Here is a 21,108-nt window from a genome sequence, read left to right as displayed (position 1 = left end):
CCAGCTCCCCTTCTGGAGGTGTGGTTAAACCACAAACAAAGCAAAGCTTAAGGAAATTAAATGAACATAGAGCCTTAGGATTCTGTGGAGATGAAACCAACACTGTCACAAGGTAAACCTCACCAGTATTTACTTGTGGAGGAAACTCATCACCTGCTACCAACAGTGTCACAGTGAAACAGTGAGATGAGAGTGCCTGAGTGCCCAGGGGATTTGGGCGGAAGCTCTAGGAAGTGTGAAAGAAGAAGCTTCGCTGGATACTGGGAACGCCCGAGGTGGGCAGAACTGCAACCATGGGGAGCAGGGGAGCGGCAGATTAATTCAGTTAGGAGAAAAGAAAAACAAAGCATACTTTCCTCAGTAAGATGTAAAGGAAAAGACGCTCCTGTGTTAGAGGAGTTTCTTCTTTGTATTAAAGCTAAGAATGGGCAGACATCAAGTTGTGTCTGGTACTCACCAGAGCTCAGCCATCTCTCTTGGTCTGGAGGGAAGGTCGCGCTTTCCTTTTCTTCCATATCTGCCAATTCCCTCTGTGCACTACTCGCCCAGCCCACTACTGCCACACATTCTGGAGCTGCATAAGGCCTTTGTGATGGGCTCCCAACCCCGTTCTAGACCTCCATGGCCACAGTGCAGCCTCTGGGCTTCCCCCAGGGCCCTCAACTTTCACATGGCCTTGGGACCTTCTCCCACATGGAGCTGTGTGCTCACTCTCTCCTCCCCAGCAACCGCTGCCCTCAAGTGGCTCCTGTATTTCTCCTCCTTGAGCCCCCCATAACCACAACATAGACTGTACCTTTTTTTCTTTTAAAAAAAGTAATTTACATTTGAATAGAAATATTACACATTAAATTAATATATAAATATATATACACATACAAATATGCACACATTTGTGTCTTAAGACTTCGTACAAGCTGCAGCAATTTTCATACCACATGACCAAGTTTGGGTTCTTGAACAGCATTAAAGGACCCACTGACATTACTGTTTTCTATCTAAGAAACTGCCAGCCTTGAATGAGTGCTATGGACATATGTCTTTTTATAAACTCGACAGATGTTTTTTCATAACTTCCTTGCCTTTTAGCAAAATGTTATTTTGCAGGTACATACATAAACAGAGCCCTTCTTGGGATGCCATCCACCACTATGGATAATGATCAATGGGAAAAGACTGGAGAACAAGTTCCTCATTTACAGTGCTGGAGAAGTGCACGATTTCTAGGTTTGCAAAATGAACACGTGAACAATCGCAAGAAAAAGAAGGAAACATGAGAAAAACATCTACAATTCCAGGCCAAAGTCATATCTGAGTTCTTTGTACCAAACAATACAGCTTTCTCACAAAAAAAAAAATCAGTCTCGAATATTCTACTCAAACATGTTTAAGTGCATCAAAAGTTATATTGTTTACTTGTGAGGTTTTTATGTATACATACTAGAGATTTTTTTTCTGTAAACTAAGTGGATATTAGTGAACTAAAATGCTGATGTGAATATAGAGACTGGGCACGAGTTTCTGCCCCCCATCAGCAACACACACAAAACTAATTTAAATGTGCTTTTTAAAGAGGAAAGGTTATGTTAAATTAAAAGATAACACAATGATAAACTGGAGTACACATTTGGAAGATAAAGAACTGGAATTCTTTGAAAATGAATGTATCTGGAAACCAAAATGTGAGTACTGGCTGAAGAAATTCTCTATGAACAGAACTACAGCTCTTATCCCCATTTTCAAGAATTAATAATTTATTCTTAATTAATTACTGCTTCTTTAAATCTCTTCCAAATTTTTTTTTCTATTGTTTTCAGGTTACCACGCAAATCGGGCTAAATTACAAAATACTTCATAGCTTGCTGTTTAAAATGGACCAAAAACATATTTTTTCAGCTGCAAGCAAAAACCAAAAATACAAGTTTCTTGAGAAATATCATTCAGCACAAGATTAGACTGTAGCTCTTGATGAGAAAAACAGCAATTGCTCAAGAATAGATCTATCAATGAGGGAAACTAAGCAAGAACTGGTAGAAAGACAACTTATCTTTCCTTAATTTTCCCAAGTCACAAATTTGTGACCTTTTCTGAAGGAAACCAGAACCGAGATAACACATCACCAGTAACCTTTAGCTGTCGTCAGTTCTTTCGAGAATAAGCATTCTCAAAAAGTGAGAGGCAAATCTCAAAAATGAGTAATAATGAGACAGGAGATACACCTTGTTATACATTAGTTTTAAACCTAAGGGGAAAAAATGATGAAATCACTGAATACAGTAGAGTGGGAAGAACCCATTTTTTAGCATATTATTACTGAATTTGAAAAGAAAAAGGTAACTGTTGGCTATGTATTCTGTAAGTATGATTGCAGCAGGAAAGAACACCCATTCTGGACAAACATTCACAATTTAACAGAAAACAAAACAAAACAGAATAAAAGGGTAATCGTCATGGGATCTACCCACTCAGAAATGAGTATGGCACACCACGAAAGAGGTCAGTGTACAAACAAAGTATGAGACTCCAAAGAACTGAAGATTCTCTATGCACTGGCATGATAGAATACTCTTATTTAATAAAAGCATTATCCTATTGGAAAGTTCCAATTTAAGCTAACCCACAAACAGTAGCTTTAAATGAGCAACATTAACAGCATTCTTTAACCTCACAGAAGTTAATATATGTTAAGGTAAGACTAAAATATAGCACCTACCTAACAGATGCTACATAAAGAAGTTTTGGGAACCCAAGTCCAAAGGGAGACTTTAGGAAGCTTTAGCTTAAAAAAACATGGAAGCAAGGACATTAAAAATAATTTTAGATGTTCAGTAGCTAAGTTATATTTGTGAATGCCTTGAATACATGCTAACAAAACTAATGATTTAAAAAATGTTAATCCTTATATTCAAGTAGTATTCCTTTGTCCTCTACATCATTCTAAGAGCTTTTTCCTCTTTTAGTGTGAAAAATAGAATTCCTCAGATATATTTCTTGAGAATTTGGTCATAAAATTAGATTTTTTTTCCTGTATGTTGTACAAGAATACAATCTCATACTCGAACTGTTAGTATTGCTGTACACAGACTGCATACTGCTTTAAAAATTCAACATATGAAGCAAATCAGGCATCGTTAAACTTGGTATCTATGTTGGGGTGAGTTTCATTTACTGCTCTAAATGGATTTAAGTATTTGTAGGCAGAACTAAAGGAATGTGTGTGTCACAAATTGTGTAACTCTGTTCATGCCACTTAGGGCTTTGCTTTAAATGTTGCTGAAAGACATTCCTTGATCATATTCAGCTTTTAAAAGACACCCATCAACTGTTTTAAGAAATACAGACCACATTAGTCCAAAATTGCTACTGTTAAAATAGAAGAGTTTGTTTCCTGAATATTATAATGGCAGCACTTGCTTTGTCTTCCTGGGCCTATCTTAGCCTGTAATGCATCAGTAAGACCCACATGATGAACAGCAGATTAAACTGTACCCGAGTTTATAGTGTAAGCACATAAAGCAAAAAGATGATGAGTTGAAACTGCAGCATCAATCATTTTTCAGCAGACAGAACTTCTGCTTTTAGATGTGAACAAAGGCTGCTAGCAGCAAATGACCTCATTATAAAGACAGAGCATAAATTCAAAGATGTCAAAGTTGAAAACATTCACTGTTACAATTCACATGCTTCTCTTCATCATTCAACCTTACTTTCACCTGGCAACCTCACCTTTCTCCTTTCCTTGATCTTCACACCATTATCATCATGATCAGGTCAAAGTTGCATTTTCTTCTTCCCGTATCACATTTGAAATGTAGCATCTGGGACCTTCACTTGGGCACAGAACTATTGCTGTGTTGAAGCCCTTTGTTGCTGGATTCTGTGGTCTCAGAGCTGGCAGACTTTATGGTCTCTAGAGCACCATAACAGTTGAGGGTCTCAAGGAGACAAGCAAAAATCAGTATTTTGATCCACACTCTAAAATTAAAGAATTCCACTAATTGTGGAAGACCTTCACAAACACTCACCAAAATGGGCCATCTGGATACCATCCAAACTACTCAAAACTTGAAATAGAAGAGAGAGGTGGAATTCCAGATGGGAAGTGAATGACTGGAATTGGCAATGAACTATCTCAGCTGTAAAGCAAAGCAGCTGTCCATGAGAACTTGTGTAAAACATACCTAGTCTGAATGGCAGTTTCATTTTAAAAGATTGACACAACTTGGAGAGCATCTATCTTTCTTTCCAAGATGTTTTGAATCCTTTGATTTGAAAAATCCTTACAGCATTTTGCATTCAAATAGGTGATGAACTCTGCTGGACTCTGATTTTATCTGTCTCCACAGACGAGACTTTTTCTGTGGGTTCTTGTTTAACACGGCTCACACAGATAATACCCTCTGGATTTTCTTCAGCTTAAAAGCAAAAGAAAACATTAAAGTTCAAACTCTAGTTATAACACCTCAGCCTCAATATCTGCAGGCACTTAAAATAAAAATAATAGCTGTAGAATTAAAACCAAAAGGCAAGGCATTTGTGAAGCTAATTGCTGGGTAGTTTGACAGTCAGCTGTGTCATTTTTTGTGTTATAAGACGCTGCAAGCTGAAGCGAATTTGCTGCAGTAAATGCCTTCGCAAGTAAGAATATTTAAAGGCTTCTGTCCTCAAAAATAAGCTTAAAACTATAAAATTACTTCCTCCAAAATATTTTTCCTTTTCCCCTTAGAAAAATAAATCCACCATTTTTTTTTTTTTTTAAGAAGGTGCTATGGCTGAAAGGTTCCCATTAAATCATGTTAATTTAATGAATGATTTATACTTTAGTCATAATTGGCATGGCCATTTCTCAATGGCTCCACAAAATAATGAAACACCTTATTCTCGAAGTGCCATTTGTGTAAGAGAACAGATAGGAACAAAACTCCATATGTTCAGGAAGGCTCCAACCTACCACGTGGATGGCTGTCCATGATCCGTACCGGAACAGTCTGTGCATGTCCCAGGAGAATCTGATGGACGCCTCCTTCCAGGCCTGGGGGGTCACCTACCCCTCTAGCTGCTACTAGCTGGCCTGTGGTAACCAGACTGTGCTCGGAGCCAGGGGGATGCCCCAAGGCAGAGCCTGCAGTGCTACGCTGTGTTAGACCAGCACTCATTTGCAAGCTCTGCTCCTGACTAACTTGGTTGGTTATTGCACTCCCTATGGGATCCAAGAGACTTGCAGAGCTGGGAGGGGAATGGTTATTTACAGCTATCGGGGCTGTTGATCCATTTGTGGAGGTACATGTTGACTGCAGCTGTAATCCCTGTGAAAGAGAAGGCAGATGTATTAAAATATTATTATTTACAGCAGAAGGAATTTGTGTTTAACACTACAAATTTTGCCTCTGACTTGCTATACATCGTCTCATTCAGACAGACAGCCTTCCTTGGGCCAGGGTTGTGTGAGAAAAAATATAGGACAAGGGTGTCCAGTAGCATCTAAATGACCATAACACTCTAGTTTGGGATTGACACTCTGTTTCCAAGCGTGACTTGTTTCCCCAGAGGGACAGGCACTGGACACCATACAGCTTTAAAAAGAGAGTGGGCCGGGGCCAGACTGTCCTCTGAAAGAAGGGCAAGAGCAAGTAGAACCATATCCTACTGCGAGCTGCATTCCTAGGGAAGAGACCAGGAAATAGGAAGGCAGTTTTCCAAGTTAGTGAAGAAGGCTGCAAGAGACAAGCTTGAAGGGAGATGATCTTTAGAAGTACTATTGGCATGATGTGCTGATGCCTTTCTTCAGCATTTCAAACTAGAAGTTTTAAAGATCTGGATTGGGAGCTGTTTTAGAATTTTAGCAGATTTTCTTAAGAGGCTGGAAGAAGATTTTGAAGAAATAAAATGAAAGATCAATTTACTACCCAGCAGTTTTGCAGCAAGTCCATCGTGAAATGGCTGGATTTGCTGGAGAAAAAGGTGCTTGGCTAGAGGCATAACTTCACTACCTTCATCTGCTTAGGTCTGCCTTCACAAGAGACTCAAATCCCAAAGTGCCGAAGGATGGCAGTGGGATCTGTGGGATCCCTTGTTCTACAACCAGATGCTAAATATGATGTGCAGTAAAAGGCCAGAGTAGGACCTAACATCTGTTTCAAAACACACATTCCCTCAGCCACAGTTTGGGATAGTTTGGTGAGAGAAAACTTGTTCTCATCTCACCTTTAGTATTCTCAGTGCAGAACATCTGATACTCTGTAAAAGTGAGAAAAGTCTGAGATGACTTGACTGTACCTGAAGTTGGGCAAATATCTTGGGCTGAAATGAAGAGAATGAGGACAACAGCTGAGCTGTTTCTGGTAGCAAGGACTCCTTGCTATGGTTGGATTCTGCTTTGGTGATGACTGGCTCCATCGGTGGACTCCCTAGAGTGATACAGGGAGTGAGCAGACAGTTACAACAGATTTCTCTTCTTGTTTAAAAAATTTCTTGGTGAATCCAAGAAGCCCGTTCATACACCCCCATTCATAAAAAACACATACATGTATCTGCCATTCTTTTTTTCTCCAGAAATGCATAGAAAAAGAGCTGGGCGTTAGGAAAATACATTGCATAAAGATGGCTTATGTATGTTCAGAATGTAAAAAGAAGCACCAGTAACTCTGATCCGGAGTTCAAAGTAATCGATCCCTGCTCTGTGCTTTTCTAGCTACCATGTAAAAGCAAAAACCTCTCTATCAAAGCAGCAATCAAACCATTGGGCCACCATTACATCTTCAGCAAAGCCTCAATAATAGATAAACATCAAAAGTAGGGATTTCCTCCCAAAATAAAATTCTGCACAGGAAATCCTCCAAGTCTCCCAAGTGCCTTCCAAGTGTTGTAGTGGAATTAGGATGACTTTTGTATTACCTCACACCAAATGCAATTTTAAAGAAAGTCGATTTATCTGGAAGCGTTTCATCCTACAGACTACAACATATTCTCAAAATCCTTGTTTAATGCAAGAATGATTGGCTTAGTTTCCCCAAAACTTAGGGAAACCATGATTCACTGGTAGTAATTTCTGCAAGAAAATTTTCCATGGGATGACTTCATTTCTAGTTTGAGACCACACCCAAAATATTTTGGATAAGATTGTATTTATACAAATCCTCACAAATTTATAAAAATAAACATCACTCAGTCTCCTATTTTGCAGTTTCACTGCTGTAACTGCAAAAGAACATGCTCTGTGCATATGGAATACCCTGCCAAGGCTAGTTCCCATGAACTACAGAGCCCAGATATAAGAGAGAGAACCAGGAGAGAGGAAGAGTTTCCGCTGGTTGAGGAGGATTGGGTTAGGAATTATTTAGGCAAACTGAACACCCATAATTCTATGGGCATGGAGCGGATGCACCCAGGAGTGCTGAGGGAATTGGCGGAGGTTGTTCCGTCGCTCTCCATCATCTTCAAGAGGTCATGGAGAGTGGGAGAGGTGCCAGAGGACTGGAAGAAACCAATGTCACTGCAGTCTTCAAAAAAAGCAAGAGGGAGAACCTGGGAAACTACAGGCTGGTCAGCCTCACCTCTATCCCTGGAAAGGTGATGGAGCAGCTCATCCTGGAGACCATCTCTAGGCATGTCAAGGAAAAGAAGGTGATCAGAAGTAGTCAGCATGGGTTCACCAAGGTTTGACCAACCTGATAACCTTCTACAATGAGGTGACTGGCTGGATGGACAATGGGAGAGCCATGGCTGTTGTCTACCTTGATTTCAGCAAGGCTCTCGACACAGTCTCCCATAACATCCTCATAGGAAAGCTCCAGAAGTGTGGCTTGGACAAGTGGACAGTGAAGTGGATTTGAGAAGTGGCTGGATGGAAGAGCCCAGAGGGTCGTGATAAATGGAGCTGAGTCTGGTTGGAGGCCTGTGGCCAGTGGTGTAACCCAGGGCTCAGTCCTGGGCCTGATGCTGTTCAATTGTTCATCGGTGACTTGGATGAGGGCACCCTGAGCAAGTTTGCAGACGATATCAAACTGGGAGGAGTGGCCGACACTCCCGAGGGTTGCGCTGCCTTCCAGAGGCAACTTGACAAGTTTGAGAGCTGGGCAGAGAGGAACTTTGTGAGGTTCAACAAGGACAAGTGCAGGGTCCTGCACCTGAGGAGGAATAACCCCAGGCACCAGGACAGATTAGGAGTTGACCTGCTGGAAAGCAGCTCCGCAGAGAGGGATTTGGGAGTCCTGGTTGACACCAAGTTCCCCATGAGGCAGCAACGTGCCCTCGTGGCCAGGAAGGCCCATGGGCTCCTGGCTGCAGCAGGAGGAGCGTTGGCAGCGGGCGAGGGAGGGGATCCTGCCCCTCTGCTCAGCTCTGGTAACACCGCACCTGGAGCATTGTGGGCAGTTCTGGGCTCCCCAGGACAAGAGGGACGTGGAGCTTCTAGAGAGAGTCCAACGTAGAGCAATGAAGATGATTAAGGGATTGGAGCATCTGTCAGATGAGGAAAGACTGAGCGAGCAGGGCCTGTTCAGCCTCAAGAAGAGAAGGCTGAGAGAAGATCTGATCAACATGTACAAATACCTGAGGAGAGAATGTAGGGAGGATGGGGCCAAACTCTTCTCGGTGGTGGCCAGTAACAGGACAAGGAGTAATGGGTACAAGCTGAAACACAGGAATTTCCATCTCCATGTGAGGAAGAACTTTACTGTGAGGGTGCCAGAGCCCTGGAACAGGCTGGCCAGAGAGGTTGTGGAGTCTCCTTCTCTGAAGATCTTCAAAACCCGCCTGGATGTGACCCTGTGCCACATGCTCTGCGTGTCCCTGCTTATGCAGAGGAGTTGGACTAGATGATCTCTAGAGGTCCCTTCCAAACTCAACCATTCTGTGAGTCTGTGAAAATCTTCAGATGCTTTGGAATGCTAAATAGGAGTAAAAACTGCAGATCTGGCTCTTTATCAACCATACCAAGAGGTATTTTTTCTTCCCTCAACACACACAACCAAATGATAAAAAACACACACAGACAAACACAAATGCTCCCCTCTGCCCCAGAACACAAACGCAAGTCATCCTTCTTAAATTCAGGAGACGGAAGGTCACGATCGTAACCTTTCTGGAAGGAGATTGAACTGCTGTGACAAAAGTAATAACAACAAAAAATCATATTTGGAGATAGCTAAGTTGTTAATATAGTCCTACCATCTGAAGGTGGTGAGGCAAGTGTAACAGTAACTGTTTCTGTGAGAACATTCCCACTGTCAGTGGTCCACTGCAGCTGAAAGGAAAGAGATCTCAGTTCTTGTAAGAAATGGTGCAAGATCGTCTGCTTACAGGAAGACAGGCTCAGCAGCACCCACACGAATACAGGCAGTGAAAGTTAATGTCTAAAACTACAGTTACTAAAAACTACATATTTTGGACATTTTTGGTTTACTAAAACAAAAAACCAAACAACTCCTACCACCTATTCCCCCAAAGAGGCTCTGAAAACTTAAACTTTGTAACTGATTCCTAACATGTGCTGCAACAGGAAGGCTAAACCTTTCCTGGATGGATTTTAAAATGAAAAATAGACACTCAAACCATTTGACTAATTAACACATAACTTGCCTCAAATAGGTGGCTGATGGTACTTACATATTCAAAATGCTGTAAAAGTCCCACTTACACTGCACCTGACACATTTCATCCCCATTTTTCCAGATATGGGAAGGCAGAAGTACTAACTTCTCCAAAACATAGTACATAGTAAAGTTGCTCAAAAAATTTTTGAGGGATGGCCATTTTTCCATGCCACATGCCTTCAAGTTCTGGCAGCCTTCATGTAAGTGCTACTCTTGCATAACATGTCAAGCAACTAAAAGCAATCTAATGCTAATGAGATAAATCCTGAACAAGGCCAAAAGGTTTTATTCAGATATAATCCAATTTGTTTGAGCCAGAGATTGCACTGAAAATTGTGCTTCTGTGAATATAAACTCGGTGACAGTTTTGACTGAAATATGGCTAGACAGTAAAAATTAAGTAAGACTTGCAGCATTTAATCCAAAAATCAGAAAGAAACACTAAGGCCAAATGTACCGTTGCCGGTATGCTTTCCGAGTCATACTCCATCTCTCCATTCCTCAGGGACTTCTGCACTTCATGAATGTGGTTCTTGATGTCATTCACAGTGGGGAAGAAAGACAGGTTATGCCTCTCTGGCACTTCATCGGGCTTGAATAATTCTCTCTCCACATACTTCCTGTCATGTGTTAAAGGAAGTAAGATTTTAAAAATTAGAATATTTACAATCTTTTGGGATATTTCCCTCTGCTGTATGTTATTTCCCTCCCCTTTCTGCACAGACAGATAAGGACAAGTCGGATCATTTTCTCATCCAGTTCAGCATGCATCTGATCTACAGTCTTAAATTAAAACACCCTATTTATACAACTAACTGAGGAAGACAGAAGCTCTTAATAACTACCTATAATAAAACAAACAAACAAAAAAAATGTGAAAAAATAGATTCTAATGACACATGAGAAAAGCATTCAGCACGCCATGCAGCAAGCAAGTTGCAAGCCATTTAATCAAATGTAAAAGAGGATATAGCAGCACAGGCTGAGAAAGGTGTGACTATCCAGCCAGGTAGTGCTGTACCTTAGTTGCTTCCTCACTGCATAGACCTGTTCCACTCCCTGTGACACCAGCTCTCGGATCTTGTCTGCTACTTGGGGATGAAGCCGAGAAGGCAACGCACAGTTCTCCTCTCTAATAACTTCTTCCTCTTCCTCTGGAGAAGGCATAGGAAAATGGGAAGGTGAAGGAGGAAGGCACGAAGTTTCCATTTCATGATACTGGTGGGCTTGCTGAGTGGGTAACTGCACATACCACCTGGCAAGAGAAGAGAATTTCTGTGAACTATTCTCGAGAAAAGTTAACAAAAAGAATCTCTTTGGGAAAGTCTGACAATGAATGACAAATGACTGAGTTTTTCCTTAAGCTTTTACTGCTTCTGAGCTGTAAGATGAGAGCCCTTGTGTATTCAGGGCTCTCTCAAATTTTTGCAGTGCTAAATAAAAGGTATTAAATGCCCAAATAACACAGCTATTCCCTGCACGGTAACATCTGCTCAAGTTTTAGTTTGGCATATAACATTTACCAAACTAAATAATGCAGACCCATAATTCTTAGTGGCATTTTTCTTTTTTAATTATTTAGCAAGAACCTTAATAACACGATTAAAAGAAAAAAAAGCCACACAAGCAAATTATTTCTTTTTGCTTCATTTGTCAAGATAAAAAAAAAAAAAAGTCGAAGTTTCACCTGAGGACACCTCCAGCATCTATCAAGTTCTTCTTCAACATGTTGAATGCTTTCTCCTGCTCCATTCTTATGATTTTCTTGTCAATTTTAGGGTCAGTGGAAACTTTATACTCTGGAAACTTTTGAACCTTCTTAATATAGATCCTTCCAAGTGGTTGAGATTAACAAAGAAAAAGAAAAATTCTGCTTTGTTACACTTCACCCTCAGGGGAAGGAAAAAAAATCCCATTTACTCCACAGCAGATATTACAGAAAAAGTTCAAGCAACATCATGCAGGGGTGGAGAGCCTCTAATAGAACTGAGGAATTGCTAAGTGTTCATCAACAGAGATGCACACAGACTCTGAACTTCTGTTCCAGTCCATGTCAGAGTAGTGATGTGCCTTAACAACCCTCTGTCTCTCAGCAGGGTACACAAAGCACAACACCATTCTAGCCAGGCTGTGCAAGTTCACCCATCTTGAAGCCCGAGTTGAGCACATTCACTTGTGTCTAATCGCAGCTGTCCGAGTAAATACACTTGTAGCTCAGTACAAACTGAGCAGCAGGGGCACTGAAGCCCAGGAAGCTGCAACAGGATGCTCAAGGACAGGAAGAATCATTAGAGCTGGATAAGAAGAAAATCCCTGGTGAACAGGAAGAACTAAAACTTCTGCAAATAAGACTTCTTCTAATTTTGCATGATTGACTGACATAAATGCAATAAAGTCCAAAGAAAACCAATAAATAAGAGGATACAGTTTTGGGACTAAAATGGTTGCCCCACGTCAGCTGGATTTTCATTACTCGAGCTGTCAGCCTGTGCTGCCCTAGTTGATTCTCCTTGGGTATCCGAACCCCTAATTCGTGGCCATAACTGAAGACACTGAAGTCATAGTTACCAGTTCTACAAGTAGGAGGGGAACGTAAAATTGGGAACGCAATCCTAGGCTGGTGTTGGAGGGAACATGGAAGTTTTTGCTTTAAGAAAGTCTCTATTCCAAATTTGTGGTCACCAGTCATTCAGTGGTTTTGGACTTTGGTCTGCAGCTGTATAATAAAGATCCACAGATACCTGTTAATGGATCCGCGTAACTCAACTAAGAACTCACAAAAGATGCTTCAATTGCTATTCAGGAGTTTGCACATCCACTGGAAATGGAAAATGCCTGAGATTTGCAAATCAAAAGGACAGGAATGATTGTTGTAAGCTAGAGCATATACAGGTTACTTAGGCTATCAGAGCCATTACAGTGTATCTGTCACTCTACCCTAGTTTCCTAACCTGTTGTTAGCTGCAGCTCACATATGTCATATCCACACAGCCAAAGGATGAACAGAGCAACTCCGAGAATACAGCTTGTTTTCATGCTATTCCCTCCCCTTTCCTCAGGTGTACACCATGGTATGACGTCCTCAATAACGAGAGTGATTCTTACTTGTGCTTCACATCCTGATGTTACTTTTGCACCTAGGCAACCTATCAAATGTAATCCTCCTTCACTTTCACAGCCTCCCTCCCTCCAAATGAACATCAACCTCAGCTCAGCCTTACCCCAATACAGTGCTCTGTTGAGGCTCACAGAAGACAAGCTCTCTTGGGATAGTGAGTAGCTCTTCCAACTTGATAACCAGTTCTTACCTTGCTGGACAAGTGGCTTTGTACAGATGGCCAGAGGCGCATTCCTGCTCACCAGCTTTTTTGGGCTGGAAACCTTTCCTCCTTGGTCCATACTGGCACTCCATTACAATAGCTCTACTTCCTGGGAGCAGAAAGTAATCTACTTGATCATATATTCAAGCAACCACTGATGTCCAGTCCCTACAGTAAAACAGTAACTAAAGAAATGATGAGAGCTCTCAGACGTTTATTTCTATTTAACATCAGACTTGTAAGAAGGCAGAACACTAAGTGCAGAAGCATTTCAATACAGTACAAATGCTTCTCGCATAGCAGCTAAGGATCACAAAGCATTTTCAAAGCATTTCCCAAACTAATTATGCTTCACAACACTCTTGGAAGACATACAGACAAGATAGGAAAGATATATAGAGGCAAAACAGGCTTCTGTCTCCATGACCACCAATACTTCACATAATAAGCAGCCTTGTGAGGCACCAGTGGAGCACAGTGCTTCAAAGTAAGAAAGAGAAGCAGAATTTACCAAATAACCTAGAAAACGCACAGCTGAAATCAAAGCTTAGGCATGTCCACCATCCTATCTTAGATCAACGCTTTAGACAACACTGTGCTGTGAATTCTCATTTGTCATTAAGGTCTGCAATATGACTTATTGTATCTATTAAGTAATACCTCTTTGGAGTGGCATACTCCAACAGAAACAGATGGGCTTAAATAAAAAACATGTAGCTCTAAACATCACTCAAATAAGAGGTTTCTTCCAGTCGGATTTCTGATGAAAAAGAATTTACAGGCATGGCCTGGAAGTGTTTGTTGTTAAGAGAACTTCTATTTTTTTCCTCTGTCATGCTTAGTTTTCTTTGTCGTCTTTTACCTACAATCAGTATACTAGCAGTGAGGTGCCTTTACCTCAAAATACACACTCAAAGACTGTTAAAGAATCACAACGGCAATATTGTGTTCCCAGCAAACAGTCAATAACTTATTGCATGAGAGTGCAATATAAAAAAAAGAAACAAACCCAAATAGAGAAATGGGAAATTTAAAAGCAGATTAGGTATGATGAATGGATAGTCATTTAGGCTTCTTTTTAAACTGAAAAAAAATTCTATGTGCTATGACTGTAGAAGACTTAACATTATCACCACTATGAAAAAACACGATGATCTTTTTACAGCTGTTTGGCAACTGATGTTGCAATTTGAAAGTAGTTATTAAAAGAAGTTGGTTACCTGCATTGACAAATGGGATCCCGTCATATGGGACATACTGGGACTTCCACATCAACCGCGTGGCAGGTTTGGCTGGGCTTGGGGACTGGCGTGTCCCCCACACGCTCTGCGTTTGCTGCTTGTGTAGTGTTAGGACACTCTCTAACTCTGCCTCACTCACACAATAGCCACGGTACGAGTCCCCAATTTTCTGCATAGAAAAGAGGTGAAATAATAGGATTATTCATCCAGCTGACTGCCGTCTGATACCCAAGAAAATGAAAGCAGGCTGGGACTCTGGAAAGCAAGGAAGCAGTCCCAGATTTGGGGGTGGAGTTGTCGTCTTTTTTGACTCCTCACGATCTCCTCCTTACCACAGCATCTAATATTACAGCAGTCTCCAGGGAGGTCAGGAATCTGTCAGTCCTCCAAGACCCTAAGGACTCCAAGAACCCCCAAAAAGGTTACACAGCTACTGCAAACACTGTTTTTTATGTGACATACCTCCACTCCTGTTGTTTCTCCTGCACATACTTCAACTGCAGTCACTTGGGACCCAGTCATCCTAAGTGAACATATTCACCTGATTTCCACAGAGACCATAAGTGCTAGGAGTGTATCTGCTTCAATCTACACCCCCAACATCTGATTTGGGGTGAAGACTGCTGCTCACACCAACAGTACCCACCTCTTAGTCACTTGGAACAGACACAGTGTCTATGGCTGGCAAGAACAAAAGCCAGCAGAGAACACGTAGCAGGGACAGGGGGTTGCTGCCAGCACAAACCCAAAACCATAGTCATGGACGAGCTGCAGCAGTCAGCTTGGCACCTCAGCTGCTTACGCAGCAGCTAAGCCTAACCTTCTGATGGAGTGCCACTAAGCCTAACCTTCTGACTCAGCTTTACTTGAAGCCAAAAATGAAGGAATTCATTTTCTCTCCCCTACCCTCACCTCAACAAAAGGATACAAAAGCTGACACTAAAATACATACATCAAGACTGTGGTTTTGCTCGAGTGAAGTAACAGCAGCAGCATGCAAGAGGCATTATACTGTTCAGACACTGCAAATATCAGCAGTACAGTTCAAGGTAGCTAGGAAATCAACACCAGCTACAGTGCTTAGCGCTGATTTTGAACAGCAGTAGCTTTTACTGTTCCATGTTTGATGGTGCCCAACTACCAAGAGAGTCATTGCTCTCTGGTGTTCAGTTCTGGTCTAAAATGTAGTCAGCTTCCCATTAGATAGAGTGGGCAACACGCAGACAGTCTGTGCCATGGCTTCAAGTGCTGGCATCTGCTGCGAAATCCATGCAGACCTCTGGTGTTTAAGCTTGATTCTAGTCTGGAAAGTGACTGAAAAAAAAGCAGAATTGTGGGTAGCTACATCTACCCACACCAAGCACGTTCAAGCTGAAGGCAAAGCATTTTCTTTAATTGCGAGATCTCCCAGTTCTGATCAGGCTATTCTATCCTGGTACCAATAATAAAACATTCCCCAATACACACATAGACTCCCTTAAAGACAAACGGCACTTCCAATTCCATTATCTCTAGTCTGTGCCTACAAAACTGTACATGCAGCTTAGCAGTGCCCGGTGCATTTGCCCTGTGAAACTGAGAGGTGCTCTGCAAAATCTTGTTGATAGCACACAAGAAGGGACAGAGTTCCAGTCATTCCTCCTTGTACGGTGGTCTCTGCAGCGTGAACAAGAACAAAACAAAATTTGCTTTGCCTTGTTTTTTTTTTTAAAAAAAAAGAGGAAAAATGCAATAGGCAACAGCTCTGCTCAATAGTAGAGACAAATCTTTATATCCTCAGAACACAACTGTCAATTTAAACAGGGACATCTAACAATATCCAAAGAAAAAGGAAGTGCTGCTTGGGTCAAAAAACACAATAGGGTTGAAGAAAGGCACCAAACATGCAAGTTCTCCCTTTAAGGTGGTCCTGTACGATTCACAGTGAAAGTGGCCATTTTATAGGTTTTCAGTAGGTAATCAGAAAAAGGGTAGCAGCCTTTTCAAGTACAAAGCTTCCCTCACAAAAGAAAATATGTGCAAAAATCCTGAAGCAAGTGTTAGTTACCTCGAAAAAACAGAACAAAGCAAAGAAAATGTGTAGCTGGTACCACAAAACTTTTGATAAGAAAGGAAAAAGAAAAAGCTACAGGTAACCATGCTGGCACAACAGAAAAAACAAATCTGGGAGAGTATCTAAAATATAAATGTTTTACTAAACATTGACATTAAGGAGTTCTTCTAAGTCCCAGACTAGACTCCAACAAGTGTTTTTCAACTTCTAAAGAACACGTGATATGAACCACTGCAGACTTAGGTCATAGTAAAGGAATTTTATTCTTTAATTAATGAAACTGTAGTGCAACAAAACAGCAATTTGCTCTGTAGAAGCTAGCAGGCTTCTGAGAATCAGTAGCTTTTTCTAGTGCTGCAGCATTAAGAGCATTCAATTTCTAGCATTACAAAGGCTCCCATGGCATTTTATATTTCTAAATGTGCTAGTTCTAAATGTGCTTTTTCATAGAATCAGCGTGCTTGACAATGTGCAAATTTAAAGAAATATTTTTATAGTTGTAAAGTGTGCAATGATCTAGATGAAATAAACCACCAAGTCAGAACTGTTTGCAGCCCACCTCACAGTTCCTGAGACAGCGTGCCCATGGGGGTGTATCTGGGGGCAATGGCTGGACAGGGATAGGAAAGGGATCCTCCAATAGCCTAAAAAATACATACAAAAAAAAAAATCTGTAGAGACAGCCAGGAGAGCAATAGTTCAATCTAATATAATCAAAATAGTATATTATGTACGCCTCTACAGCATATGACTAAGCTATAGACATTGTATCAACTCGCCTTGAAAACCTGGGTTTGATTTTCCCCATATTCGACTTTATTGCCCAAATACTTCACTGTAAATATCAATATTTAAAACACCAATGATAAATTTTAATATATTGATACAATAAACTCTACTCCCCTCAAGCTTCAGCTTTCCCTGCAGCTCCTTCACTGAAGCAGTGCCTTCATCTTCAACTCTTGGCAATACCAGCACCTACCTGGAGAAATTTCAGTAACTTCCCTGTGTTACTTTAAATACCGACCTGTTGCTCAAGTCAAAATATAACCAGAGAAAAAACTTTCTCTGGAATTCAGGCTCTTTAACTGCTCTTTCCATTGCTCTGTCACACATAAATGCTCCCTGCAAACACTGGATACTACACGTCGTTCCCTAATTCTAACAAACCATGATCTCCATGGAAACCTTCTCTGTTAGTTTTGCAGTAACTGTTGCAAAAACAAACTGCATGAAAACCTGGCAGTACTACCAGAAGTCAAAATGCTTTTTAATCCTTTTAACTCCTCAGCCTACCTGGTGATGTTTCTTTTTGATAGAGAGAGAGATGCATGTGGATGTAGAATATAACTGCTTGTAGTGTCTCCTACAGCAGCTACCGTTACTGTCTGCAAGTTCCCGTCACTGCACTTCTCTTCTGAAAAATCTTTGCAAAAACAAAATATCCTCCTGGTTAATAGCTGAATAAATATGAGGAAATAACAAGCTATGATTAAAAGCTGCATGTTGGAAAAGGAATTTTAGGATTTAGGATGACAAACTACAAAGAAGTTCAGTAATTGTGAATCAATACTGATAAAGTCTAAGCAAAAATACGAATACGAACTTTATAAGGTTGTAAACTAGTACGCAGTACTCAGCCACCCAGCTAAGCCTGCAAATGAATAGACATCTTTCAGACTTCACTATGTTGCTTTTCTAGAGAAAAACTTAAGTTTTGTGTATGGAGCTGTGCATCTCACCATACACTTAACACAGTGGCAATGAAACAAAAGGTATCGTCCATTTTCTTCACTGGGAAATGATTTTCTCCATAGATAATAAACCTTTGTGAAGCCAGAAATTAATTACTGATAGTAGTTTCCAGAAAAAGAGTCCTCTGCTGCATGACTTGAATTAACTACTTCACTTTAAGTGAAATAAGTATCTCAAAACTGAAAATACTGTTTTGTGATTTAACAAAAATATCTCTTTTAATAATGAATAAGACAAGAAGCAGCTTTGTGCTTGACATTCCAGTTTATCCATCATACAAAGTAAACACAATAATCCTTTGGGCCCTGATGGGATGCACCCCAGAGTGCTGCATGAGTGGGCAGATGTCATAGCTAAGCCGCTCTCCATCATCTTTGAAAGATTCTGGAGAATGGGGGAGGTGCCGGAGGACTGCAAGAAAGCCAATGTCACGCCAGCCTTCAAAAAAGGCAAGAAGGAGGACCCAGGCATCTACGGGCCAGTGAGCCTCACCTCCATCCCCAGGAAAGCAACGGAACAGCTCCTACTGGCCGTTGTCTCCAGGCACAGCGAGGACAAGAAGGTGCTCAAGAGTAGCCAGCATGGACTCACCAAGGGGAAATCTTGCTCGACTAACCTGATAGCTTTCTATGATGGAATGACCGGCTGGATAGATTTCTTGACTGTGAGGGTGCCAGAGCACTGGAACAGGCTGTCCAGAGAGGCTGTGGAGTCTCCTTCTCTGGAGATCTTCAAACCCGCTTGGACGCAGTCCTGTGCCACGTGCTCTAGGTGACCCTGCAAGTGCAGGGGGTTGGACTAGATGACCTCTAGAGGCGCCTTCCAACCTTAAGCATCCTGTGATGATTCTTAGTTCATAAAGATTTTTGTCCAAAAAAAGGACAGCAGACTCACACTTGGAAGGCAAATTCAGCATATATTTTTGTAATTATCTTAAGGAAATTCAGGAAAAGAAAAGAATTAACTATGAAATTTAAAAAATTAACTAACAATTCACTAAGCCTACATACAATAAAGTTCTGAGAGAGAGATCATTCAGGATGTTTAGTCACAAGACATCCTCCATTCCCACAGGTTAAACTCACCCTGCGTGCCGGATACATCCAGAAGCGGTCCTTGAGGAATAATCACTTGGGCCGTTCCTTGCTGGGCAGAAGGAATGACATGCAGCACCTGTCCGTGTTCAGAATGGCTGGCAACAATCATCTGTAAAGCAATTACACATAAAGGTGAATGGCACTATAACGAACTGGTGTTTAGCACACAGCATGACTGGTTTTGATTACTATAACAAGTTCTAGTTGGAACTAAGACCTTTGAGCTTATTTGCTTTCACATAACACAAGCAAACAGATAATTTATTGACACTTAAAAAAAAATGCTTCACAGCTTTTAAAATAGCATTCTAACTCGCTAGAGAGGAGATAACCTAGCAGGATCCTACACCGAATTATACACCTATTTGAAGGCTGGGACATGATTATTAAAGCTATCAAAAGACCTGAAAACTATTCACTATTGGATTCACTGTAATCACACTCATGGATGAGCAGAATTAATCACAATATATAAAAATGTTATTCTTTATTTCTAAGAAACTGACATTAATGGACACCCTTAATGCAAAAGCAGAAAGAAGAGAAGCTTCAGGACTTTAAAACAAACAACGAACAACAAACTTGCCTAGCATTCTTAGACACATAATAACCACTCTTTACGGCGAACACTTCTGTAGTATCAAAGACTTGTTGACAAGTCTTTAGAGGGGTGAGCTATCTTCAAAAACAGTGCAACAACACATGCCAAACAAACTCTCTGGGCAAAAGAGTTACCTTTTTATAAAGTAAGTGTTAAGAACTACAAAAGAATGTTTTGAGCAAATTAATTTGGGGAGGGGAGGGCCTTAACAGATAAACTTAATGGTGGTGCCATGATTCCAAAAAGAGAAAAGACTTATAAAACAATATAGTGATTATAAAGAAGGCAGTGGCAGAAGTGCATGATCTCATTGCACAATCACAGCCTGGTTTGATAATGACAAAACATATGATATTGTTATTTTAATAAAATTAGTAATGGCTGAACTCAAGATTTGGCTACCTGGTGAAGAATCACCAGAGCATGACCTGAACCACTGAAAAGTTCCACCTTGCTGCTACAAAGTCCAAGACAGCTGTTATGACAAACCAGCACCACATAGGAAGTGCCCCCAAAGTTTCCCCCTTCGGGAGGACACGTGCACCGCTGGGGACACGCTCACCATGTGCGCGCTCGGCCCGCCCAGCGAGGGCGGCTCGGAGCGAGGTCGGCCCTCCGGGTTTAGCAGCCGTGCAGATGCAGCCGCACATGGAGCGCTGCCCGAGACACGGACGGCAAGAGGGTCTCTCTGTCCAAACGGCTCCCTGGAATCCATGCAGGTTAGATGCTTTCACAGAGGAAAAAAGGTGGAATGCATTTCAATCCTAAATTGTAATTTCTGGAAAAAAAAAAAAGTTAAAAAAAGGTTAAAAAAACTAGCATGCTACATTTTATTCTCAGAAGGTGCTCCTTTCCTTCCAATCAAGGCACTGCTAGCTAACACTAACAGTTCTGGTTTTTGTTTTCCATTTCCGCATTGAAATTATGAATACATTTCTGCTTCCTAGAATAGACAGTCTAAGGGGAAAGATAACAGCAATTTCAATTTGACTGATTTTCCAATGTTCAGAATGTCTCTTATACCCAGGCACATTATTAAGTATTCTTTTAATAGAGGATTTTCTTAAGACAACACAAATACATATTTCTTCAGCACTGTAGCAGAACCTACAAAATACCAGTATTAGAGGGCCATCCAGTTACATGTAACACGCAGTTCAAAGTAAGGAACTGTGGTACTTTGCAGAAGGACACGCTGTATTAGTATCAAGAGAAAAATACACATATTGGCAAAATATCATACTGTAAATTCAGAGAATGAAAACATCCACAATGACAAGACATTCAGATTCACCTTAAAAATCCAGTCATCTCTCTTTGACTGTCCTACACTACTACAGTTGATCACCAACACGTCTTTGCATCTTTCCATAGCGACATCATGGCCAGCTGCATTTTCTTCCATTACAACAGGACCTGGAAGGGTGACAAAACTATTTTAGCCTCCC

General features: G+C 41.1%; 1 protein-coding gene across 1 annotated transcript; it reads right to left on the bottom strand.

Annotated features, from left to right (window-relative positions):
• Positions 1-4,274: 4,274 nt before the first annotated feature.
• On the bottom strand, positions 4,275-20,306 carry CARF (calcium responsive transcription factor). The gene is made up of 13 exons (XM_088523763.1): positions 20,223-20,306; positions 19,048-19,168; positions 17,504-17,633; positions 16,767-16,851; positions 14,134-14,323; positions 12,902-13,022; positions 11,281-11,424; positions 10,615-10,848; positions 10,051-10,213; positions 9,169-9,244; positions 6,277-6,407; positions 4,952-5,306; positions 4,275-4,415 (listed from the first exon to the last, which is right to left on the bottom strand). Exons 1-13 carry the CDS (start codon positions 20,223-20,225, stop codon positions 4,297-4,299), a joined length of 1,872 nt encoding a protein of 623 aa, XP_088379889.1. The 5' UTR covers positions 20,226-20,306; the 3' UTR covers positions 4,275-4,296.
• Positions 20,307-21,108: the final 802 nt, after the last annotated feature.

Source organism: Tinamus guttatus, unplaced genomic scaffold (assembly GCF_059628265.1).
Source record: "Tinamus guttatus ecotype Peru unplaced genomic scaffold, ASM5962826v1 Tinamus_guttatus_pri_ptg000197l, whole genome shotgun sequence".
NCBI lineage: Eukaryota > Metazoa > Chordata > Aves > Tinamiformes > Tinamidae > Tinamus > Tinamus guttatus.
The sequence above is the reverse complement of the archived record's forward strand: the minus strand, read 5'-3'. Positions and strand labels throughout refer to the sequence as shown.